This window comes from Nansenia antarctica, assembly GCF_963989245.1.
Source record: "Nansenia antarctica genome assembly, chromosome: 16".
Lineage (NCBI taxonomy): Eukaryota > Metazoa > Chordata > Actinopteri > Argentiniformes > Microstomatidae > Nansenia > Nansenia antarctica.
In genome coordinates this window covers 3,786,409-3,813,006 of record NC_137686.1, presented here as the reverse complement: position 1 = coordinate 3,813,006, position 26,598 = coordinate 3,786,409, and the positions used below count along the sequence as shown (strand labels likewise).

At 46.5% G+C, this 26,598-nt stretch overlaps 1 protein-coding gene across 1 annotated transcript in view; it reads right to left on the bottom strand.

Annotated features, from left to right (window-relative positions):
- obscnb (obscurin, cytoskeletal calmodulin and titin-interacting RhoGEF b) overlaps positions 1-26,598 on the bottom strand; it is a gene marked incomplete at both ends in the record, with an annotated part of 121,911 nt that overhangs the window by 25,762 nt on the left and 69,551 nt on the right. Inside the window, 16 exons of the mRNA XM_080546549.1 lie at positions 1,176-1,373; positions 1,914-2,035; positions 8,551-8,632; positions 9,246-9,527; positions 10,748-12,124; positions 12,484-12,753; positions 13,259-13,549; positions 15,009-15,281; positions 15,571-15,846; positions 16,962-17,228; positions 19,695-19,967; positions 20,588-20,854; positions 21,290-21,547; positions 22,097-22,375; positions 23,507-23,773; positions 26,002-26,271. Coding sequence (XP_080402675.1) covers positions 1,176-1,373; positions 1,914-2,035; positions 8,551-8,632; positions 9,246-9,527; positions 10,748-12,124; positions 12,484-12,753; positions 13,259-13,549; positions 15,009-15,281; positions 15,571-15,846; positions 16,962-17,228; positions 19,695-19,967; positions 20,588-20,854; positions 21,290-21,547; positions 22,097-22,375; positions 23,507-23,773; positions 26,002-26,271 — 5,052 coding nt within the window. The remainder of the gene's footprint in view (positions 1-1,175; positions 1,374-1,913; positions 2,036-8,550; positions 8,633-9,245; positions 9,528-10,747; positions 12,125-12,483; positions 12,754-13,258; positions 13,550-15,008; positions 15,282-15,570; positions 15,847-16,961; positions 17,229-19,694; positions 19,968-20,587; positions 20,855-21,289; positions 21,548-22,096; positions 22,376-23,506; positions 23,774-26,001; positions 26,272-26,598) is intronic.

Below are 26,598 nucleotides of genomic sequence, written 5' to 3'. Positions count from 1 at the left end.
CTACCATGAACCAGTCAGACAGACCTACCATGAACCAGTCAGACAGACCTACCATGAACCAGTCTGACAGACCTACCATGAACCAGTCTGACAGACCTACCATGAACCAGTCAGACCCACCATGAACCAGTCAGACCCACCATGAACCAGTCTGACAGACCTACCATGAACCAGTCAGACAGACCTACCATGAACCAGTCTGACAGACCTACCATGAACCAGTCTGACAGACCTACCATGAAGCAGTCTGACAGACCTACCATGAACCAGTCTGACAGACCTACCATGAACTAGTCTGACAGACCTACCATGAACCAGTCTGAAAGAACTACCATGAACCAGTCAGACCTACCATGAACCAGTCTGACAGACCTACCATGAACCAGTCAGACCTACCATGAACCAGTCTGACAGACCTACCATGAACCAGTCTGACAGACCTACCATGAACCAGTCTGACAGACCTACCATGAACCAGTCTGACAGACCTACCATGAACCAGTCTGACAGACCTACCATGAACCAGTCAGACCTACCATGAACCAGTCTGACAGACCTACCATGAACCAGTCAGTCAGACCTACCATGAACCAGTCAGTCAGACCTACCATGAACCAGTCTGACAGACCTACCATGAACCAGTCAGACAGACCTACCATGAACCAGTCAGACCTACCATGAACCAGTCAGACCTATCATGAACCAGTCTGACAGACCTACCATGAACCAGTCAGACAGACCTACCATGAACCAGTCAGACCTACCATGAACCAGTCTGACAGACCTACCATGAACCAGTCAGACAGACCTACCATGAACCAGTCAGACAGACCTACCATGAACCAGTCAGACCTACCATGAACCAGTCTGACAGACCTACCATGAACCAGTCTGACAGACCTACCATGAACCAGTCTGACAGACCTACCATGAAGCAGTCTGACAGACCTACCATAAACCAGTCAGACCTATAATGAACCAGTCAAACCTACCATGAACCAGTCTGACAACCTACCATGAACCAGGCAGACAGACCTACCATGAACCAGTCAGACAGACCTACCATGAACCAGTCTGACAGACCTACCATGAACCAGTCAGACCTACCATGAACCAGTCAGACCTACCATGAACCAGTCAGTCAGACCTACCATGAACCAGTCAGACAGACCTACCATGAACCAGCAGTCTGGCAGAAGAATATGCCGAGCCGGCCACGTTGCTGATGTAGGCAGAGTACTCTCCCGTGTCCTCTCTCTTCACGTTCAGTATCTCCAGGCTGTGGACGTCTCTCCTGTCCAACACCAGGATCCTGTCAGAGGGACGCAGCGGGTGCCCGTCCTTGAACCAGTATACCCTGGGCTTGGGGAATCCTGGGGGGTCGGGGGGTTGTATTAATAATATTATAAATCATTATAGATTTGATCCATTAGATAATGGATTGTATTAATAGGGCTTTTACAGTTGCCAACTGTTTTGTGGCATTCGTGTTGGGGAAGCTACTCCGAAAATGTATTACCGGTACACTAAATGACCAATTACTATTAAGAAGTTGAAGAAAACTAAAGCTACCCCTGACAGAAATATAGTTTGTCAAACTAAAGCTACTTTGTCAAACACAGAGAGTCAGTTACTGACAGATTACCAGTCTGTATGATTTTGCACAACAAAAACAGGTAAGGTGGAGCAAAGAGGGGAGTTGAGAAGCAGTAAGCAGCGTAGACTGGCTTATACATTCCAAAGCACTTTGCAATAATTTAGTCAGTATTTACAATCTTTGAGAATAAATGAATAAATACAATCTTTTACAATAACACACTGTTATAGTTAGCTGAAATTCCTACACAGAGAATCTAGGATTTGGGGCTATTGGTGTCTTAATAGTAATGAGTAAAAGTTACAAACTGACAAACCTTTGATTTTGAGCTGCATTTTAGCAATGGGTGAGCCAGGGCTGACGTGGATGTCATGAAGCTCATCCACCACCTGAGGGAGCTGGTCATCCTCCGCCACAGACTCAAACACATCTGTTTCCCTGGTTGGATAGAAGTCATCGGGTACATTGAGCACAGTCAGAAAATGAATACTATCACATTTGAAATTGTATAAGAAAAAACGCAATCTCTCTTTGAAATACTTGATATTCACACTCACAACAAAATACATAAAGTCTGATCTGCTATAACAATGAAGAATAAAAAGACCCACTGTTCCTGCAGACTTTCACAATCTCAAGCACAGAGTATGAGTATTTCAGTGATATGCTAGTGTGGACATTAGAATATATAAACCCATAGAACATTAAGAATGGACAGCACTCCATGTATTAATATCACATTAATACTGTATATTCAGTGTATTAATATCACATTCATACTGTATATTCAGTGTATTACTGGATGACTGGGAAGGTTCAAAAACTGATCAACGAGAGGGACAACGCCTTCTTCGCAGGGAAGAGCACACCGCTGTACAGCACCACCAGGGCTAACCTAAAGCGCGGAATCAAAGCGGCCAAGGCAGACCACAGAGAGAAGATTGAGGAATGCTTCCTGAGCAACGACTCCAGGCGGATGTGGCAGGGGGTTCAGCACATGACAAACTTCAGAGCCAACAGGCTCACAGCCGCAGAGGACGACCCCCTGCTGGCGGGAAAGCTGAACACCTTCTACGCCCGGTTCGACGAGGGGCGAACGGAGGTAACCACAACACAAACACCACTCTCTCCAGCTCTCAGCAGCCTCACCCTCACAGAGCATGAAGTGAGACGCGTGCTGAAGGCGGTGGACCCCAGGAAAGCCTCGGGGCCGGATGGCGTCCTGGGACGGGTGCTGAGGGACTGCGCCGACCAGCTGGCCGGGGTTTTCACCAACATCTTCAACCAGTCCCTGTCCCAGGCCACCATCCCACCCTGCCTGAAAACCTCAACTATCATCCCAGTCCCGAAGAAAAGCACGGTGAGCTGCCTAAACGACTACCTCCCGGTGGCACTCACACCAATCATCATGAAGTGCTTCGAGAAACTAGTCCGGGCCCACATACTCACACGCCTCCCGCCCAACCTGGATCCATACCAGTTCGCCTACAGAGCCCACAGGTCCACAGAGGACGCCATCGCGACGACTCTCCACGCCACTCTATCCCACCTGGAGAGGGGAAACAGCTACGCGAGACTGCTCTTTGTGGACTTCAGCTCCGCCTTCAACACCATCCTTCCAGACAGGCTAGTGACCAAACTACTAGACCTGGGTCTATCACACTCTATATGTGCATGGATCAAGGACTTCCTGACCGACCGCCCCCAGAGGGTGCGGGTGGGCCCCCACACCTCCACAACCCTCAGACTCAGCACTGGGTCCCCCCAGGGCTGCGTGCTAAGCCCCATCCTCTACAACCTCTACACCTACGACTTCACCCCCGTCCACCCCAGCAACTCCATCGTAAAGTTTGCAGACGACACCACCGTGGTGGGATGCATCTCGGGGGGGGACGAGGCGGCGTACAGGGATGAGGTAGAGCAACTGAGCAAGCTGTGCAAGGTTAACAACCTGCTGCTGAACAAGTCAAAGACCCAGGAAATCATCGTAGACTTCAGGAGGAAAAAGTCTGAGATCCAGCCCCTGCTCATCGACGGAGAGAGCGTGGAGAGAGTCTCAACCCTCCGATTCCTGGGGATGCACATGCGGGATGACCTGACCTGGAAGGACAACACAAAAGCCACCATCAAGAAGGCACAACAGCGGCTATACATCCTGAGAGTCCTCAGGAAGGAACACAGCAAGCAGGAGATACTGGTGACCTTCTACCGCGGCGCAGTGGAGAGCATCCTCACCTACGGCATCTGCAACTGGTTCTCCAGCTGCACAACCGCGGAGAGAAATGCGCTACAGAGAGTCGTGAGAACAGCCCAGAAGATCACCGGCGCCCCCCTCCCCTCTCTGGAAGAGCTGTACAACACACGCTGTCTCAGGAAGGCCTCCAAGATCTCCAGGGACCCAACCCACCCTGGGTACGAACACTTTACCCGGCTGCCCTCGAAAAGGCGGTTCAGGACCATGGCCGCAAGGACAAACAGACTGAAGAACAGCTTCTACCACAGGGCCGTCCAGGCCCTGAACACAGCAAAGACCTAGGTTCTGGGCCCTGGACAGTCTGGACGGATTGATGGCAGCTGCTGGACTGAAAAAATCAGGTGTAGTGCTGAGGCACAAATATGTACATTTCAAGCCTGCAAACTGCGACACTTTAAATAAATGTGCAATAACACTATTGTGCAATATGACAACCCTAGTCGTCTATCTGTACAGTATAGTATAGTGGATAGTGTACATAGCCTTTATTTATGTAAACCAGCTCCTTCCCTTCTTGTGTTTTTTTTTAAGTTTTTTTTTTTTTCTCTTTCCTAACACCAGGGGAGCCACCCCTCCTAAATTTCGTTGTTTGGTACCTGTACTGTAGCAATGACAATAAAGACCATTCATTCATTCATTCATTCATATTAATATCACATTAATACTGTATACTCAGTGTATTAATATCACATTAATACTGTATACTCAGTGTATTAATATCACATTAATACTGTATATTCAGTGTATTAATATCACATTAATACTGTATACTCAGTGTATTAATATCACATTAATACTGTATACTCAGTGTATTAATATCACATTAATACTGTATACTCAGTGTATTAATATCACATTAATACTGTATATTCAGTGTATTAATATCACATTAATACTGTATATCACATTAATACTGTATACTCAGTGTATTAATATCACATTAATACTGTATATTCAGTGTATTGATATCACATTAATACTGTATACTCAGTGTATTAATATCACATTAATACTGTATATTCAGTGTATTAATATCACATTAATACTGTATATTCAGTGTATTAATATCACATTAATACTGTATACTCAGTGTATTAATATCACATGAATACTGTATACTCAGTGTATTAATATCACAGTAATACTGTATATTCAGTGTATTAATATCACATTAATACTGTATACTCAGTGTATTAATATCACATTAATACTGTATATTCAGTGTATTAATATCACATTAATACTGTATACTCAGTGTATTAATATCACATTAATACTGTATACTCAGTGTATTAATATCACATTAATACTGTATATTCAGTGTATTAATAACACATTAATACTGTATACTCAGTGTATTAATATCCCATTAATACTGTATATTCAGTGTATTAATACCACATTAATACTGTATATTCAGTGTATTAATATCACATTAATACTGTATACTCAGTGTATTAATATCACATTAATACTGTATATTCAGTGTATTAATATCACATTAATACTGTATATCACATTAATACTGTATATTCAGTGTATTAATATCACATTAATACTGTATATTCAGTGTATTATGTGTGTCATTGTCATTGAGTGTGTCATTGATTTTCAACAACATTGACATTTATTCAACATTTTCAGGATAAAAGTCAGAACATGTGATTGGCTGCCGACTTTCGGTTTCGGACCGGTTTCACCAGCTGCTGTCGCATTTTACCCGGACCTTGGAACATAGCCACAGTCTTAGACAGATGTGAGGAACACAGCCACAGTTAGACAGAGGTGAGGAACATAGCCACAGTCTTAGACAGAGGTGAGGAACATAGCCACAGTCTTAGACAGAGGAGAGGAACATAGCCACAGTCTTAGACAGAGGAGAGGAACATAGCCACAGTCTTAGACAGAGGAGAGGAACATAGCCACAGTCTTAGACAGAGGAGAGGAACATAGCCACAGTCTTAGACAGAGGTGAGGAACATAGCCACAGTCTTAGACAGAGGAGAGGAACATAGCCACAGTCTTAGACAGAGGTGAGGAACATAGCCACAGTCTTAGACAGAGGTGAGGAACATAGCCACAGTCTTAGACAGAGGAGAGGAACATAGCCACAGTTAGACAGAGGAGAGGAACACAGCCACAGTTAGACAGAGGAGAGGAACATAGCCACAGTCTTAGACAGAGGAGAGGAACATAGCCACAGTCTTAGACAGAGGAGAGGAACATAGCCACAGTCTTAGACAGAGGTGAGGAACATAGCCACAGTCTTAGACAGAGGTGAGGAACATAGCCACAGTCTTAGACAGAGGTGAGGAACATAGCCACAGTCTTAGACAGAGGAGAGGAACATAGCCACAGTCTTAGACAGAGGTGAGGAACATAGCCACAGTCTTAGACAGAGGAGAGGAACATAGCCACAGTTAGACAGAGGTGAGGAACATAGCCACAGTCTTAGACAGAGGAGAGGAACATAGCCACAGTCTTAGACAGAGGTGAGGAACATAGCCACAGTCTTAGACAGAGGTGAGGAACATAGCCACAGTCTTAGACAGAGGTGAGGAACATAGCCACAGTCTTAGACAGAGGTGAGGAACATAGCCACAGTTAGACAGAGGTGAGGAACATAGCCACAGTCTTAGACAGAGGAGAGGAACATAGCCACAGTCTTAGACAGAGGAGAGGAACATAGCCACAGTCTTAGACAGAGGTGAGGAACATAGCCACAGTTAGACAGAGGAGAGGAACATAGCCACAGTTAGACAGAGGTGAGGAACATAGCCACAGTCTTAGACAGAGGTGAGGAACATAGCCACAGTCTTAGACAGAGGTGAGGAACATAGCCACAGTTAGACAGAGGTGAGGAACATAGCCACAGTTAGACAGAGGAGAGGAACATAGCCACAGTTAGACAGAGGAGAGGAACAAAGCCACAGTCTTAGACAGAGGTGAGGAACATAGCCACAGTCTTAGACAGAGGTGAGGAACATAGCCACAGTTAGACAGAGGAGAGGAACATAGCCACAGTCTTAGACAGAGGTGAGGAACATAGCCACAGTCTTAGACAGAGGTGAGGAACATAGCCACAGTTAGACAGAGGTGAGGAACATAGCCACAGTTAGACAGAGGTGAGGAACATAGCCACAGTCTTAGACAGAGGAGAGGAACATAGCCACAGTCTTAGACAGAGGTGAGGAACATAGCCACAGTTAGACAGAGGAGAGGAACATAGCCACAGTTAGACAGAGGTGAGGAACATAGCCACAGTCTTAGACAGAGGTGAGGAACATAGCCACAGTTAGACAGAGGTGAGGAACATAGCCACAGTCTTAGACAGAGGTGAGGAACACAGCCACAGTCTTAGACAGAGGTGAGGAACATAGCCACAGTCTTAGACAGGGGTGAGGAACATAGCCACAGTCTTAGACAGAGGTGAGGAACATAGCCACAGTCTTAGACAGATGTGAGGAACATAGCCACAGTCTTAGACAGATGTGAGGAACATAGCCACAGTCTTAGACAGGGGTGAGGAACATAGCCACAGTCTTAGACAGAGGAGAGGAACACAGCCACAGTCTTAGACAGAGGTGAGGAACATAGCCACAGTCTTAGACAGATGTGAGGAACATAGCCACAGTCTTAGACAGGGGTGAGGAACATAGCCACAGTCTTAGACAGGGGTGAGGAACATAGCCACAGTCTTAGACAGATGTGAGGAACATAGCCACAGTCTTAGACAGAGGTGAGGAACATAGCCACAGTCTTAGACAGATGTGAGGAACACAGCCACAGTTAGATAGAGGAGAGGAACATAGCCACAGTCTTAGACAGAGGTGAGGAACATAGCCACAGTCTTAGACAGTGGTGAGGAACATAGCCACAGTCTTAGACAGTGGTGAGGAACATAGCCACAGTCTTAGACAGATGTGAGGAACATAGCCACAGTCTTAGACAGAGGTGAGGAACATAGCCACAGTCTTAGACAGAGGTGAGGAACATAGCCACAGTCTTAGACAGAGGAGAGGAACATAGCCACAGTCTTAGACAGAGGTGAGGAACATAGCCACAGTCTTAGACAGAGGAGAGGAACATAGCCACAGTCTTAGACAGAGGTGAGGAACATAGCCACAGTCTTAGACAGAGGTGAGGAACATAGCCACAGTCTTAGACAGAGGTGAGGAACATAGCCACAGTTAGACAGAGGAGAGGAACATAGCCACAGTCTTAGACAGAGGAGAGGAACATAGCCACAGTCTTAGACAGAGGTGAGGAACATAGCCACAGTCTTAGACAGAGGTGAGGAACATAGCCACAGTCTTAGACAGAGGAGAGGAACATAGCCACAGTCTTAGACAGAGGTGAGGAACACAGCCACAGTTAGACAGAGGTGAGGAACACAGCCACAGTTAGATAGAGGAGAGGAACATAGCCACAGTCCTAGACAGAGGTGAGGAACATAGCCACAGTCTTAGACAGTGGTGAGGAACATAGCCACAGTTAGACAGTGGTGAGGAACATAGCCACAGTTAGACAGAGGAGAGGAACATAGCCACAGTCTTAGACAGAGGTGAGGAACATAGCCACTTAGACAGTGGTGAGGAACATAGCCACAGTTAGACAGAGGAGAGGAACATAGCCACAGTCTTAGACAGAGGTGAGGAACATAGCCACAGTCCTAGACAGAGGAGGGGCAGCAGCTCACCTGGACAGGTAGCCCTTGGCACTGATATAGGAGGAGGTCTCCGTGGCGTCAGCTGCTGTGTCATAGTCAGAGCTGCAGGACACTACAGAAAGACGGAGGATTACACACTCCACAACAATGACTCTTTCACATGAAATATCAGGTAATGCTTTGACAAGACAAACTGTTAGGCAAAATACCAGAATTAAGTGCCAAATTATGTGACCAAAAAAGGTATACCACATTAATGACCCATTAATAACCATGTATTCCTCCATTTTATTGAGTTAATTTAAAAGGTTTTCCTAGTTTGTTCCTCCAGAACGTGTCACATTAAACACCTCTAAGAGAGCTTCTGTTACCAGTAAGTAGCCAACAAGAAAGGAGGCTAGTAAGCCACCCATTGTTACCAGGTAACTAGGCTACTATGTAAATGCCTCAAACAAATAATTACAAATACATATTGTGATCCTCTGTGGTAGAGTTGGTTGCTCAGTTGGTAGAGCATGGCGCTAACAACACTTAGATTGTGGGTTCGATTCCCGTTGGGACCATATATATATATATATATATATATATATATATATATATATATATATATATATATATATATATATATACTGAAAATGTATGCACTCACTGCAATGTTCGTAGTTTTGGATAAAAGCGTCAGCTGAATGGCGTACATTATATACAGTCCATGCTACTGTACTCACTGTCCACCCGCAGCTCGGCCTTGGTGGCGGTGATGCCGCTGCTGTTCTCAGCCATGCAGCGGTACACGCCCATGTCGGTGGGCAGGACGGTGGTGATGATGAGCTGGTGGCAGCCCTCCTGGTCCTCGTTGATCATGTAGTGGTCGTTCTCCTCCAGCAGCTTGCCGTCCTTGAACCAGCGCACGGCGGGCGAGGGCTTGCCGATCACCACGCAGTCGAAGCTGACCGGGCAGCCGTCCGGCACGTCCTGGCTCTGGAGCTCCGTCAGGAACACCGGGGCCGCTGGGTTGACAGAGAGAGAGAGGGACGTCAAGTTAGGTGCCACCAACACAAGGCTCTCAATTAGGTCAATTGTAGATAGCGTTGATGATGATTATTCTCGTCTGGCTCTATGTGTGGATTTAATAAAGAGAATTACGTCTGTTATGTCATTGAAACTGTATTGAACACTACTTTCTTGCTGCTCATGAAGATGAGTGTTTTTTGCATTATGAAGGAAACCCGCTATCTGCAATTGATTGAATTGGAGCATTTTAATGTGAGATATTCTGCCATTGGTACTCTCTGTTTATTTCTTACTGATCTGGGGAAGGTATCTAGAGCTTTCCAACAATAACAAGCACACATGATGAAGGGTTGTGAGGGCATAACAGGGGGAGCAATGGATAGGAATGAACGTGTCAATATTGGAAACAAGTTGGTAAAACAAGTCCATGAGTAAAGAGGGGAAAAATGAACAACAGAATCACAGCAAAGACATTCAAACAAAAATATTTGGAAAACATTGAGAACTGAAAACACCACACCAACATTCATCAAAGGTGAGTAAGAACCACAAAATGAAAGACAGACAGAAAGATAAACGTTTGGACAAAATCAACATCAAGCCAGACACACTAGTAGACAAGCTGAACACACACAGACTAGAGTCACTAGACGCACAAAACAAAACAGCACAACACAAAACAAGACAACACAAGACAACACATCATGATATGCAGGATCAAAATGGATGGATGGAGGACAATGTGGACATCACACATTTATTAAACAAATACAGACTTACATTTTAGCTAACAAGCAAATGGTCCAGTTAATGTGTAAAGAGTGACAATGACATGTGACAAAACAATTATAAATTAATAAATTAATAAATTAAAACATACAACAAAAAACTACACTCACACCAACTGCTAATTCAACATTACAGACTATCTTAAAATCAATGTGTATTAAACAAGCATTTGTATATTTGCATTCTTCTTTGTTATTGGTAAGTACTGAATGGGGGACAAATTACCTACTGTACATACTGTAGAGTGCAAGTTCTTTATAACCTTGTTAGCACTTTGTAACCTTGTTTAGCAATTAATAACAAATACATGCTTTATTATTACTGTTATTATTATTATTATTATTATTATTATTATTATTTTTATTATAAAATGTCAACATACAAGTACAGTTTACAATAATGAGAGACAGAGCTTGTGTTGTCCTACCAGGCGCGCCAGTCATGAATGTGGGCTGCTGTCTCTCCTGTGTCGGTGTCTGGGAGCCATCTTGTGTGTAGCCCTTCTTCATGATGCGCAGCTCCACTTTGAGAGGCCCCACCTCCAGGATGGTGGTCTCCACGGGAACGCCCTGGGCGGTGAACATCTCCTGGAAGCGCTGGGAGGCCACCTGCGCCTCTGCCTGCGTGTCGAAGCGGATGTAGATGTAGCGGTCGTCCTCGCGGTACGACTGGGGGTCAGGCGGGTTCAGGTCGGCGCCCTCGTCGGCGCTGATGAAGGGCTCCTCCTCCACGTTGGGCGGCAGGCGGGTGCGGAAGAGGCGGCGGAGGCGCTTGCTGGCCTGCCTCAGCGACTCGTCGATCTCGCTGCCGGAGGAGCTCTCGGGCTCGCTGTCGGCGCTGTAGCCCAGCGTCAGGGGCCGGCGGCCGGACGACTCCCTGGAGGAGCCCACCGTCACCTTCCCGCTGTGGCTGGCCACCCCGAACTTGTTGGTGACCTCGCAGGTGTACACCCCGGTGTCTTTGGTGGTGATGGCCGTGATGACCAGAGAGCAGGTGCCGTCATTGTAGATGTCGATGTGGTGGTGTTTGCCGTCCACCAGCGGCTCTCCGTCCTTCGACCAGCTGACCTTTTCGGGCTTGCCCTCGGCCAAACACTCCAGGTGGATCGTACCGTTGGGCTCGTTCGTCTGGTCCTTGAAGACGTCCTTGAAGACGGGCCGCATGTCCTTCCGGGCCTTGTAACCCTTGAAGGCCGCTTGGATCTTGATGGCGGCGCCCAGGAGCTCGGGCTCCTCCTCCTCGACGCCAACCTCCTGCGAGACCGCCGTGGTCTGTTTCACTTCTGTCTGCTGCTCGGTCATCTGGAACTGCGCGTAGAACTTCTCGGTGGAGATGGACTGAGCCTGGCCACCCACAGAGACACTGGACTTGCTGCTCTTCTTGAGATAGGAGACCAGTGTCGGGGTCCCCGAGACAGACTCATCTTCAGAGCTGGTGTACAGGTTGACATCTACCTGCTTCTTAGGCTCCACAGCCTTCTCTATCACCTTCTCCGCCTCTTTCACCTCCACTTTCTCTGCCTCTTTCACTTCCACTTTCTCTGGCTCTTTTACCTGTACTTTCTCTGGTGCCTTCACCAACTCCTTATTGTCTGCTGGTTTCTCCTTCTTACCAGGCTCCTTGGGCTCCTTCCCATCCTCAGGCAGCTCGGAAATGGAATCCAGGGTGGGCTCACGGCTCATACGGCGTTTCTTGGCCAGGTCCTCCCACAGGGCATGGACGTCGCCCTCCGAGGCGGCTTCGGGGGGCAGGCTGGGCTGAGCCCCCTCGTCCGACGCGGCCTGCTTAACTTCGCTGTTTCCACCTACAACCACAATGGCCACAATGCCATGTCACATGGAGCAAAATTACATTTTCTATCATCCACATTAGCACCCCAAGGGATCCCAATTGATGAAAGCCCCAAAAACAATGGAGCTAGAATATTCCATAGGTAATTGGGGCAGAGCTCACCACACTCCAGATATGCTAAAGGAACTATGACCATGAACCATGAACCACGCACTAACCTCAACTTACCCAGAATGAACATCCCTCCACCATGCCAGTTCTATTTGAGGAGTATAGCTCAAAAGGGGGTTGTAACAAATTGGTGTTGGCTAATTACAGTACATCAGAAAATCAAGTCACTAAGTAAATGTTCTGGCTGGTTTGAGAGTGTACCTTTGACGTTGAGGTTGATGGAGCTCTCCGCTTCCTCCGAGGCCAGGCAGGTGTAAACTCCCTGGTCAGCAGCTGCAAAGTCCTTGATCAGCAGTACCTGTCTCTTCCCTTCGGTTGTCACCTGGTATTTGGCCCCAAACTCCAGCTCCCTGTTGTCTTTGAGCCAGGTGACAGTGCTGCTCTCTGCGGAGAGTTCGCACTCCACACGGGCCACCTCGCCCTCCTTCAGGTCCGGGCAGGTCAACTGCTGGGTCACCGTCACTGGAGACTCTGTTGACGAAGGATAGGCAAAAGTCGATAGGAGCACACACAAACACACACCGTCGCGGTCATCTCTTGTCTCTGTGGTGCTGTGTTACCTCTGCATGTCTCGGTCCAAACCAAGATGGAAAGAAACATCTGAACAAAAGATATGCATACATAACATCTGGCCCTCGTATATCATAACTAACAAAGTGTAAACTATGATAGTCCATAATGGTTGCATTCCAGATGTTATGATTAATCATCACTGTTAATAAGAATTTGTTCTGGACCTGCCTGGTTGAATAAAAGTTAAATACGTATTTAGCACACAGTAAAAAGACTAAACATACATACAATAACCATAATACATCATAGGTAGAGGAGGTGCAAGGAAGACAAGAAACCCAGAGGGGCTTATCGAGCGTCTCCCTTGAACATAGAATTTGCAGTATTCAAACTGTAAAAAAACAATAGAGTGCCAAAAGCTAATCAAGCATGCTGGGTTAGTGGCATCACACAGACCACTCACCAAGCTGTACAGTCTGGGGCAGCTGAACCGGCTCCCCAATACCGGCTCGGTTGATGGCTGCCACTCGGAACCTATACCCGCTCCCGGGTATGAGGTTGTCCACCACAAACTCAGTGTTGCATACAGGCTCTGCATGGCAGGGCAGCCACAGAGAGCTGTCAGCCAGCCTCATCTCCACCCTGTAGCCCAGTATGGGACTGCCCCCGTTGCTGAGGGGAGTGAACCAGGACAGGGTCACCGACAGCTTGCTCTTGCTCATGAGCTCCGGGTCCTCTGGCGGGTCAGGCACAGCTGGGGAGGGAGCAAGAGTTGTCTGTCCAAACATGTAAGCTGAAGCAGATGTGGACCAGATGTGGACCATGCAACACGGCAATGACCCAAAACACTCCAGTAAATCCAACCAAGGAATGGCTCAGAAGAAAAAAATGGAGAGTTCTGGAATGTCAAAGCCCGGATCTTAATCGTGTTGAGATGCTGTGGGGTGGTTTGAAACAGGCTGTGCATGCAAGACACCCCTCAAACATCACACAGCTGAAGGAATTCTGCATGCATGGAGGAGTGGGAAAAACTTTCTCCCAGTCGATGTCAGACTGGTAGACAGTTATAGGAAATGTCTTATTTCAGCCAAAGGGGGCAATACCAGCCTAACTTTTTCCTCAGTAGAAATTGGCATCTGTGTTCATTTGTTGTTAAATATGTGACAGGGTTTGATTAATAGGTCTCCATCTCGGCCATTGTGAAACCTCGCAATCGAGCCAAACATGTCTTGTTGTGAAAAAATGTGTTTTCCGGTTTTTGGCATAGGACGACAAACGAAGCGATGAAGAACCCACTCGATATCATATCCAACAGTTTTACATTCACTATATACCTACATTTAGTTAGCAAAGTCGGGTGGGGGGTATTATTCGTATTAGTGTACTCTCTAGTTTTACTCTCTTGTACTTGTAATGGGACGTAATAAACTTTTGGCACACATGGCAATAAAAAATCATGAATCTTGAATTATTATTATTATTATTATTATTATTATTATTTAGCTATTTAAATGTTGCAGCCCTGCAATTTTGCTTCCTGAGGGTTAGCTGACAACCCCACTGACAGATGACAGGTAGGTAATGACAGGTAGTGTAATGGGGGAGTGGTTGTCTTGAGGGTGTGGTTGTCTTGAGGGAGTGATTAGGGTGGAGTTAACCAGCTATTGTTCCCACCCATTACCTCTGTGAAAAACAGTTGAGGCTGGATATCTCAGTACGGTGGTTCAGGGGGTATCACCATTAAAATATCCATAACTTCTTCAACTTGTTTCAGATTTCAATGTATGACACATTCATCAGCTTACAAACTACCCTTTCATAATCTGGAAAAAAACAGAAAAATGTTTTTGCCCTACTTGGGGACTTTTTAACCATGCCCTGTCACATATATGCTAACAACTAAATTGTCATTGTTTTTGGTTCAATTACATCATCTTTATCTATAGATATTGTTTGAAAGAAGATCAAATATTGATATGTCCATATAGACTTAAAAAAGAACTAAATATTTCATGGGGTGTCCCCAGTTTTTTAGGAACATGACGTGATGTAGATCGTGATGTAGATCACAAGGAGAAGCAGGCAGCTTTAGGTGGCACACACAAAAATGCACACACACCCGAAACCCACAACTCGGCCCCTGGGTGACGTACAGACACGCGGTCTTCGCCGGGGTGTGCAGGGGGGTGACACACACACACACACACGCTTACTGATGATGGTAAGCTTTGCCATGGAGATAGCGTCCCTGGCAGCGAAGGTGATCTCCTGTGGGGGCAGGGCCGGGGCCTGTCTCAGGACCAGGCGGTAGGAGGATCCGTCGGCCCTCATGGCCCAGGTGTCACCTGCCTTCAGCTCCGCCCCGTTAGCGTACCACGCCACCTCCGCCGCAGGCACAGGCTCGGTCAGGTCGCAGCAGAACTCCACCTTCTCACCCACCACGGCCACCTTGTCTTCCAGGCCTTTCAGTACGTCCAGCTGCCAGCCTATACACACGCACACGCACACACACACGCACACGCACACACACACGCACACGCACACACACACACACACACACCATGTCACACACCATGTCACATACTTTAACAGGTCACATGCACTCAAAAGTTGAAAGCATCAGAGACCAATACCTGGCTCTCCCCAATCTGAATGTTATGTTAATAAAATAATTTTTAAAAATAGAGATATATAATTTAAAAATAATAATAAAGAAAAAGAAAAGAAAACAACCATTGGTATGTATATACCATATTGGTAAAGACATGCACCCACCCTTCACGTTGAGCATGGCAGACGTAGTGGCTGACCCCGCCTGGAAGGTCACCTTACAGCTGTCCACCACATGGAGCTCCTTGAGCAGCAGCAGGTGGCGGCGCCCACTCTCGAACGACACGATCTCTGCGTTGGGCGACTCCTTTACTGGTTTACCGCCAAGCAGCCAGCGGCAGTCTTTGGTTTCTGGACGAGAGATGGCGCACTCGAACAGCGCCTCCCCACCGTCAATGGTGTCCATGTCCTCCAGCCCCTGGACGATATCGATGGGTTTGGCTGTATGGGGAGAAGAACGGCTTCACTGTAGGAGAATAGCTTTGATCCACCCAGGAAAAGGAATCCGCATGCAAAGTCATGACAGGCTGATAGTCATGATGGGCTTTCTCTCTTTCACTCTCTTTCTCTGGCTTGTCATGATGATTTAGGGCACAGTGATCTGCAATTAGGATTAAGATTGTCATTGAACAGAGCACATAGCCTTAAACACGCACTTAGACAACGACGTGTACTTCATGCACACGTCTCCCCCGAAGGAGAACAGAGCTCTGGGCTCTGGGCACAGGGTCAGCCATCTTCTGCGCCCCTGGAGCAGTTAGGGGTTAAGTGCCTTGCACAACAGCAGTGGTAGGCACCTTAGATATGATGCCAGCAACCCTCCAGTCACCAGCTCACATCCGGCTGCCTCCTGGGGTGGGGATTGAACCAGCTGATTGCTGGCCAGCCTCTCTAACCTCTAGGCTACCTGCCGCCCCCAATGAGTGCAGATGCAGTTTGTCCAGGACTGTGTCCCAGCTTTATTTGTTTATTTAATGTTTATTTATCCAGGCAGGTCCGTTAAGAACAAATTCTTATTTACAATTTATACATGTTAGCGTTGTCACTCCTGATTCAACTTATCCTCAAAATGTTGATTAGTTGAATCAGGTGTGTCAATGCTGAGCTGGGAAGCATGCCTACGGATGACATGACATGATGATTGTGGATCCCTGGTTTAGGGTATTTCATGTTCAGGGTGGTCTGTCGGTCAACGGGATTTGTTGTAAGTCAAACCTTGCATTGAATAGGCTACTATTTGATTTGCAAGTGAGTTGCTGTTTACGTTATGTTTCTACCAGCATCTCCTAGCCGCTTATGATGTTATATTCCATTGCCTAGTTGGACGATTGCAAGAGAGGGGTGTGTATATCTTGGTCAAATATTATAAAGCACAACTCAAATATATTTTAAAAGTATTTAACATTGGTATACAGTATGACCCAGGTCTGGTTGGGGGTGGCGCAAACATGTTTATACCATAACATTCCCTCTATGCAAGATATCCATGGTCCTAGATCAGTGCCTAGTTGGCCACTTTTCACCCCAGAGCCTTTCCAAAATGGAGAGAAGCTCACCTTCGACCTCCAGTGAGGCGACCACACAGGTCCCCTCTGCCTCACATGAGTAAGTGCCCCTGTCCTCAGCCGACACGCGGCTAATGTACAAGCGAGCCACGTTCCAGTCCTGCTCCACCACCACCCTGCGGCCATCCGGCTGCAGCGGCTGCCCGTCCCTCTTCCACTGGGCCGTGACTGGCCGAGAGTACTGGCAGATGAACTCAGCCGGCTGGTCCTCCACCACCCGCTGGTCCTCCATCTCGCTTACCACCTCTATTGTGGGGTCTGAGTGTGGGGGGGGGGGTCGTATGGTGAGGTCATCAGGTTGTGCACTTTGACATGCTTGAATGACACTCATGCTTCATAAACCCCAGTACACCTTGGAGTAGTTTGTTTTTACTTAGGAGTTTTAATGGTGAAATAATACAAAAAGGGGGTTATTCCAATGCACAGCTTCTGAATGTGGCAGTCTGCCAGTTATTTCTTATTACTCCAAACTGAAGGGAGGGGGGGGGGGGTTCAAAAAGCCCAACGTCTCAAGACACAACAGCCAATGAGAAAGGGTGACTGGGTGGAGAGAGAGAGAGAGAGATGCCAGACTGACAGGGCAGGATGTGGAGGGTGTTAGAGAGTTTTAGTGCTTGCACACCAGGGGGCAAGGGTGGAGCGGCTGGGCGGAGGTGAGAGTGAGGGTCAGTACGGACGAGCAGCTGGCCTGGGTGGATGGGTGGGTGAGTGGAGCAGCACTGCCCTACACTAGATCGGACGCTCTTCTTCTCTTGGCTCAGCTTCTCTAGCTTCTTCTCACAACCACAGCATGATTGTTTACAGATAGAATCCAAGGTCACTACTAAGAAACTATTTGGTAACCACGTATGTTGTAACAAGGGGTGCTTTTGACTTCAGCACCATGTGCAACTTTACCTTGTACTAAATGCCACAAAATGGTGGTTGAGTCAGTGAATGTAAAAGAAACGGCAAGCGTAATTAATATTCAATTAGAATTGACTTTCTATGGTAATTAAATAACTGCTTAAACCATGCTATAGAATAATGTGTTACAGAATCTAGTCCCTTGGTAACCACCAAAGACAAATAATACCAACTCCAAGTCCAGTTTCCATCAGAACGACCACAGAAATGACCAGATCCTCTGAGCATAATGTTTGTCTCTTGAATGGCTGTGCACACGTCACGTCTCCAGATACATACCACCACACCATAGATACATGTACTATACATCAGTCTATACATCAGTCTATATGGAATCCTGTATCAAACTTACATAATCTTCCTCAGTATATCTTACTAGATTTCTATCCAGACAGATAAATAGGTGTTTATCAGGACTGTATGTTATGATGAAAATTGTAACAAAGCCTCTAAGCCTCTTCTTGTGTACTTATAAGGTACAACTCACTTATTTGTAGTAGGTTTTTGTGAATAAATGTGGATTTTCATACTGTGAGCTATAGTAGATGTGATTTCATGTAAATATCCTCTCTTTTGATGTAGACATAAATACAATTCACTAGAAATGTTTATTGCTACATACTGTCATTACATTAAGGGTTTCTTTTGGATACAGAATAAACTTAGTTCTGGACTAAAAGATCACTTTCAATGGAATTCGTCCACTGACATTTATTTTCCTGGGGTAACCGGTGTCACGCTTCTATTCCAGTACATGTACTGTGATTGGATGAACCTCTTCTAGTGCTGCACCCACATGTATGGTTTGGTCTTATCAAAGCATACAGCATGACAGATCTCTGTCTAACTAGATCTATTAGTCAAATAACCAACATGTATGCTCATGCACGGATGAGGCACAAAATGTCATGATCTCCTCAACGACCTCTACTCATTCTCACTTTTGAGTGGGGGTAGCATTGAACTCTTTTGAGGATCGCTGCAGCATACAGTACAGTCACCATAACGGTTAGCCTTGTAAACAAAGTGCAGATGCAATTATTTATCTGGTCGTAAATTATTTTGGAATTATTTTGGCTTTCAGGAGTGCTTTCACGGCAGAGGTGGGTTAACACAATTTTGTACTCCAGCAGTGCTGTGGCGAGAGCTATATTTGTTTGGTACGTGTAACCGTACTGACGATTACTAAATCAAGTGTCGACGACACCCTCCATGCAGAAAGCTGCAATCTCCAATTGATCAAATCTCGGCATCATTTTGATTGTTTCACAAGGTTCTTCAGCGGTGATTCATAACTGAAGCCTATCTGCTGTTGACCAAGCCCCCCTGAGGGCACTGATGCTGCAGGGTCTAAGACCCCCAAAACGGCCCGCCAGCGGCAACCTCAGCAGTGCGTCTGCGTGGCGTAACTGCTGCAACTCTCACTGTTGCGGCTTCCACACTGGCTGCTGCGTGTCTTCTGTGGCTCTAACTGCGGAGCTGCTACTGCCAGCCCTGTCTTTGTACTTGTCTTTGAGTTTTGCCTGAAGTAGGCGGCAGTCCTAATCTCTAGATGGCGTGCCGCGGCAGCCAGCGTGAGACACGCTTGAGATCCGCACCTCACGTACGCTGTATGGCTGCTCTAACCCGTTAACATGGGCTGTATGGCTGCTCTAACCCATTAACATGAGCTGTATGGCTGCTCTAACCCGTTAACATGGGCTGTATGGCTGCTCTAACCCGTTAACATGGGCGGCGAAATGAAACGCAGACATGCTGAGGTTGACGCTTGCAGTGTGTTTTAGGGGTCCGAATCCTCCTTCTCCGCCTCCCTGATACCTTTGACTAAGAGCTTGGCGTAGGACACCAGGCTACCGGCCTTGAATGTGACCGTGCCTGAGTCGTCCTGGGCTAGGTTCTTAAGGGTGAGTGTGTGGATGTTGCCCTGGCTCAGCCCTATCTCGCTGAAGGGGCTGTGTTCCAGAAGCGTGCCGTCCAGCCACCACTGCACCTCTCCGGCCACCCTCCGGGAGAGCTGGCAGGAGAAGGTAGCCCACTCGCCCACAAAGACATCTGTGGTCTTTAGACCACACACTATGAGGACTTCTTTCTCTGTAGAGCAAGACACACACACACAACACACACACTCTCAGCTATGGGCTAACTTCTGGAACTGAATCACTATTTTTCACATTTCAAAACTTGTGCATTTGTTCAATTCCGCCCACTGACCTTTTCGGAACCAATCACATGTGTCTGCCCTAAACCAAGCAGATTCTTTCTGCCCTCAGAACAAAGTTCACTACAGTTTTATTTGCCATGCAATCAACTCATCAATTAATTGTAAAAAAATATATTTTTTGCTCTAGGCACAGGGTCAGCCATAGTAGGCGTCGCTGGAGAAATTAGGGGTTAAATGCCTTGCTCAAAGGCACATGCAGCTTATGTTTGACTTTGACTGACTATGTTTGACTACTGCTGGGACCATATAACCTATAAAATGTACGCACTTATTGCAATGTACTGTAAGTCGCTTTGGATAAAAGTGTCTGCTAAATGGCGTATATTATATTATATAGTGTAAAGAAAAAGTTTGACGACTTTGGTCAGAAATTCACTTATAATCTTCAGTCCTCCATCATGGTCCGATCGTGGAACTCTAGAGGGTTCAACTTTTTCAACCTAGTTGTAAAAAACAGAGAGAGAGAGATTCTACTGTAAAGACGTGATACCTTTCACTGCCACAGAGGCTGTGGTCAGCTGATCGCCCGCGTCGCAGGTGTAGAAGCCGTTGTCCTCGTGTTGCAGGTTGCGGATGCGGAGCTCCTGGACACACCCCTCCTGACTCATCTCGTACTTCTTACCCGCCTGGAGGACTACCCCTCCCTTTCTCCACTCCACACGGACGCCCACCTTGGAGATCTCACATTGCAGGATCACATCAGCCCCCTCGAGGACTTCCTGGTTGTTCAGCTCCTTCTGGAAGAACACTGGGGCACCTGGCGAACGTAGAAGACCGGGAGAAGATGACATCAGTGTGTAGATCTGAAGGGTCTGTGTAGAGATCTGAAGGGTCTGTGTAGGTATAAGCATGATGCCAATTGTTCCCAGAGTTGCTCTCTGACAGGCTAAGAGGGATTTTTTTTCCACCATCTTGCCTATCCCTATCCGATTATTTCAGATTCACACTAGTGTCTAGGGGGAAGGAGCTAGGGGTTGTTTCTGGACAGGGCCAATGTCAGAGAAGAGATGCTGAAACCAGAGGCTTTTTTGGACAATGGACAACATGTCTATGTTGGTGTGTGTTGATGGAAGACTGGGTGTGTGGAGGAAGGCAAGAGAGCGGGGGGGAGTGTTGTCTTATCCTGACTTTATCTTGATCCACAGTCTTCAATGTAAGGGAGAGGGACGGACTGTTTTCTCGCAGTTTTTACCTTCCACCGTCAAGTTGACGGTGCATTGTGCGTCGCCTGTATCGCAGCAGTAGGTCCCAGAGTCCTCCACCTCCAGGTTGTGGATACAAAGCTGGTTGAGGTGACCGCTCTTGCGCAGGTCATACTTGGGTCCCGCTTCGATGGCAACGTTGTTCCTGCTCCAGGTCAGCATTGCCATGGGGTCGGAGATGGTGCAGGACAGGGTGACTGTCTCTCCCTCTAGGGTCATCATGTTGTGGGGCTTCTCAAGGATTAGGGCTGTGGATATGGGAAACCCGAAACTAAGGACATTCTGTCGTCTACTGCTATCATCCAGGGGTCATCGTCTCGCTGGTCTCGGAGGGTCATTATCGTATGATTAATGTTGCTATCTGGATGACAAACTAATTTGTATCTCTCTCATCTCTCTTGTCCAGTATGGTATTTCTATTGTAGACACTTTCTATTGGCTCTACTTTCACTGATCTAATGCTTTATCATCTTACAGGGGCATGCAAGTCATTGAAATTGGTCTTATAATATGTCCATTAGTTGCACTAAGAAAGCACTAGAATAAGCAACGTGATATGTCCCCATCATTTTGTAGCATCTTTGAAGCCAAAGATGCTATCAACGGAAAAGCAGATGGAGGGAAGCCAACACATGTCTAAGAGAGGTTAACGTCTCACACGTCTAAGAGAGGTTAGGATGGGATGAAAGATGAATGATGATGGCGTACAGCAGATTGGTATTCCCTCCGCACAAGGCAAAAGCATTTTGATGGAAGAGATGGTGGGGTGAGGAGGACTAAGCGTCATTAGCTGTTACCTTTGGGCTTCTGCTCTACCAGCAGACAGGCCACAGTCTTCTCCTCTCCCACCACGAACGCCACGTCCCCCGACTCATCGCTGGTGACCATCTTCAGCGTCAGGCGGTGCACCCGACCATGACAGCTCATCTGGTTCAGGTCGTTATTTTGGAGGAGGTTGTCCGCCAACCACCAGTCTCCGTTGGTCACCCCTGACCGGGACAACTCACACTCAAAGATGGCATCCTGGCCGGTGACGACGGTGAGATCGCGCAGCTCTCGAGTGATCCGCACAATCTCTGGAGGCGAATGGGATTGTGGGAGGTGAGTGGTCTGAAGGTTACCGAGACCAGGGTTTCCAAAGGAGGGAACCAGTAAGGAGATTACCCAGCAAAAGAGTGTCATCATTGTGCCAAAACGTGATCTAAAGAGGATGGGTACTTGTATTACAGATGTCACCAGTCCAGTAACTGGTATGGCTATTTTTATGGGTATAAGGTTTAGTATATACATACTTTTAATCCCTCACGCAAAATGGCAAACTGACAGAAGTAGAATAGTACCAAATGGATAATAAATGAGTGTAAACTGAATACACTTCCTACATACAGTATGATGCCAAAAATGTAGGAGGAACAATTTAAATTTAGATGTAGATTGAATGTAGATTTGCTAGTAAACAATTTGCGGTGACACAATAATGTTCTGAATACAACGACACATAACACACATTGGTATCGCAGCTCCCAACATCAGATGATAGTTCACAAGAAACACACTGGTTCTCAGATCAAATATTTAACAATCAACCTCAGGTCAACTAAAGGGTTATTACATTTAAATTTTTGGCATTTAGCAGACGCCTTTATCCAAAGTGACTTCCAACATATACATTTGTAAGTGAATCATCTATCCATCAGGCATCGTAAGAAAAGTAATCTCTGCTTGGGCCAGAGATCATTGGCAGTAAAAAAAAAGCAATTGTTTGTTAAATTGTTTATAAAAAAAATGTCAACCTCTAAATTTGACATATTTACACTGAACTACAAATACAATTATTTTTATCAATTGCTTCCAGAGCGAGTGCAAACTATCTCTTCACAGATACTAGAGTGTGCTTCAATACGACCACATTCATTCATGGTCCCTGCACTGAATGCAAACTCTAAATGAAGAGTGTGTTTGTTGTAAGGAGGGCTGAAACAGGCCAATGAAAATCCATTACCACGGTTGGGGCGTCTCAATAAGCTACACTTGGGGAAATTATTTTGGTCTATTATTATTACTACCCCTAACACGATACAACATATGAGTAAAAGACCCACAAAAGAAGTGCTTGGTTGCTGACAGACAGAGTGAAGTTCTTAGACTTTGATAAATCAGATGAGGGTTGAAGACAACACAGACAAAGGAAAGACGAACTCCATTACCTTTGACAGTCAGGGTGGTGGTGCTTTGCTTGTCCCCGGTATCGCAGGTATACTCCCCAGTATCCTCCACCCTCACCCGATGGACCACCAGGGTGTACACAGTGCCCTTGTTCTCCATGGAGTATTTCTGGCCTTGGGTGAGCAGCACGGAGCCCCTCCTCCACGTCACACGGCCGTCGGAGCTGGACGTCTCACACGACAGGCTGACACTGTCCCCCTCCACCGCCTCCTGGCTCTCCAGCCCCTTGGTGAACACCACAGCTGCCGCTGCCAGGACACAGGGAGGTACAGGGGTCACCAGAAGGTTTAGAACGTTAGAACGTAGCTTGTTTTCAGAGAGGACGGAGACAACAAATCACAGAACAGCTTAGAAGGAAACACTCAAACACTCATCATTTCCCATTTATATATTCTCAAGATGTCAACCATCCCAAGTCAAGTGGATTCATTTTATTTTCATGAAATGGCTAAACATAACAATGTGTTATACAACCACAATAGACAAAAACATTTGTTAAACATACTGTACATTACGCCAATGTCTTGTGTACGATAGCCTGAGTCTAAATGACAAGGAGATTTATTGAGGAGCCACACAGGAGGAAGTTGAAATGCGTAAGAAATGAGAGCAGACAAATGTGTTCTATGGAAGACAGGAAGTACTGATTCACACATAGAAAGTTGAATGAAAACAACAAAATTGTCTGTTTGAGAACTTTTTGACAACTGAATTTGACTGATGCTACAGTACAATGTAAACTGATCAACCAAAATGACTACACAAGTCTGCTAAATTGTACTGATGCATAGTGTATATTATACAACAGTTAGTTCCGACTAAGTAATTTGATTGGACAAGAGGCATTCCATGAGTGCCGATATAAAGTATAACAGCATTTCTTTTTTTATTGTTATGATTAAATAAACAAACAAATCATAATCTGTTGTCGCTTATTACTGTTAAGTAATAAATGGCGCTGTAGAACTGTTTTATAAAAGCAACATCACACTTGAGGTTGTGCTGTTATACTGAATATACCTTGTACCTACGACCGAATCACAGCCGTGCTGATATTCAGTATAACAGCCCTCCCTCTCGTGTGATATTGCTTAATTATATATACAGTATAGATGACCGAAAATAAGAGCAGCCCTATTCAACTGAGAGACATGAATTGAGAGACATGTTATTGATCAGTGATCATCACTGATCACTGTCAGAGTCAGAGAGGAGCTAGAAGTGAAGGCTGCCTGAATGAAACATGAACAGGTAGCAATTGTGATCGCCATAGGCCAACAAACCTGACCGAGGATTATTGACCGACAATCAAGCACAACAGAGGCCAGGGATGAGTGATGGATTATCATTGTATACATGATATACCATCTTGAGACAACCCTCGGAATCACTGGAACACCCCTGGCTTGGTTCAAATCATACCTGTCCAACAGGTGGCAGTAAGTGTCCCTTGGGGGGTCCAGATCCGCCCCAGCACCAGTGAGACATGGCGTCCCTCAAGGCTCCGTTCTTGGCCCGCTACCGTTCACCATCTACCTCCTCCCACTTCAAAATCATTCAGAAATCATTCGGCCTTGCACAAGGGGTTCACATACTTTCAAGCAGCACTTGTAAGCTGACGACACCCAGCTCTACCTCACCAAACCCTCTGCCGCCCTCCCTCCCCCCTCCCTCATCTCCTGCCTCCATGAAATAAAAAAATGGATGACCACCAATCTTCTCAAACTCAACAGCAATAAAACGGAACTCATGGTTGGTGCACCCAAGACCCTCCTTCAGAAGATCAGTAACCTCGTCCTCACCATTGACGGCTGTTCCATCTGCCCCTCCTCGGAGGTCAGGAGTCTGGGGGGTCATGCTGGACCCAACCCATTCCTTTGAACCACACATACGGTCAGTCACCAAGTCTGCCTTCTTCCATCTCAAAACCATCTCCCGTCTCCGACCCTCACTCTCTGATACCTCTGCCGAAACATGAATACATGCTTTTGTCACCTCCCATCTGGATTATTGCAATGGTGTCCTTCTCTGTGTTTCCAGCGAGGCCCTGAACCTGAACCAATATGTCCACATCTCAGCTGACAGGATCCTCACCCGCACTAAACCCTGGGATCACCCCCACCCTGCAACAACTTCACTGGCTCCCCATAAAACACAGAATGTACTCCATGTAGAAGGCCCTCCATGGCCTGCCCCCTGCCTACCTCACCGACCTACTCCAACCCTACACCCCTGTACGTGGTCTCTCCGATCCTCCGATGCTGATCTCCTCGTCATACCCCGCACTAGGCGTTGCACACTTTAAGACCGTGCCTTTTCTGTTGCTGCACCCAAGCTCTTTTTGGTTGTTTATTGTCCTGCATCTCTTCTTTTTTCTTTTTTTTCTCTGTATAGTGTCCATGAGTTTGAGAAGGGCGATTTTAAATCAAATCTATTATTATTGTTATTATTATAAATATATGTATATACCGCTTACCTCGAACTGTTAGGCTGGCGGTGGAAGTGTGGGTACCCAGTGTGAAGGTGACTGTGCCCGAGTCTGCCTGGGTGACTCCCCTGAGGGTCAGGCTGTGTACCCTGCCCTCAGCCCGGATCAGGTTCATCTCGTTGTTCTGCAGCGGGACGTCCTGCAGCTTCCACTGGGCCAGGGGCGCGTCCTCATGGGACACCAGGCACTCGAAATGGACGTCCGCCCCCTCGCGCACCACGCAGCTCTCCAAGAACTTGACGATGGTCACCTCCACTTCTGTTTTTGGATGAAGTCAGTCAGTTACTTATGACTCTCTGCCGTACCCATTATAAAGAAGGGGTTAGTGGAGGGGAAGTGTAGGCAAGTGTGAAAAATGTGGAAAGTGTTTGGCATAATTCAAAAAGAAAGCATGGCTTAGGGAACACACTTTTTGGGAACACACTAACAGCAAGTCACTCTTATTTCTCTCATGGGTTCTGTAACGGTGCAAAACCTTTGATTAAAAGCTAGTGACTGTTAGTCAAACAGACTTAAAAACACTTAACCATACACACCCACAGTGTACAATATAGCACAGGGACCACTGAGAAGGGAGACAAAGAG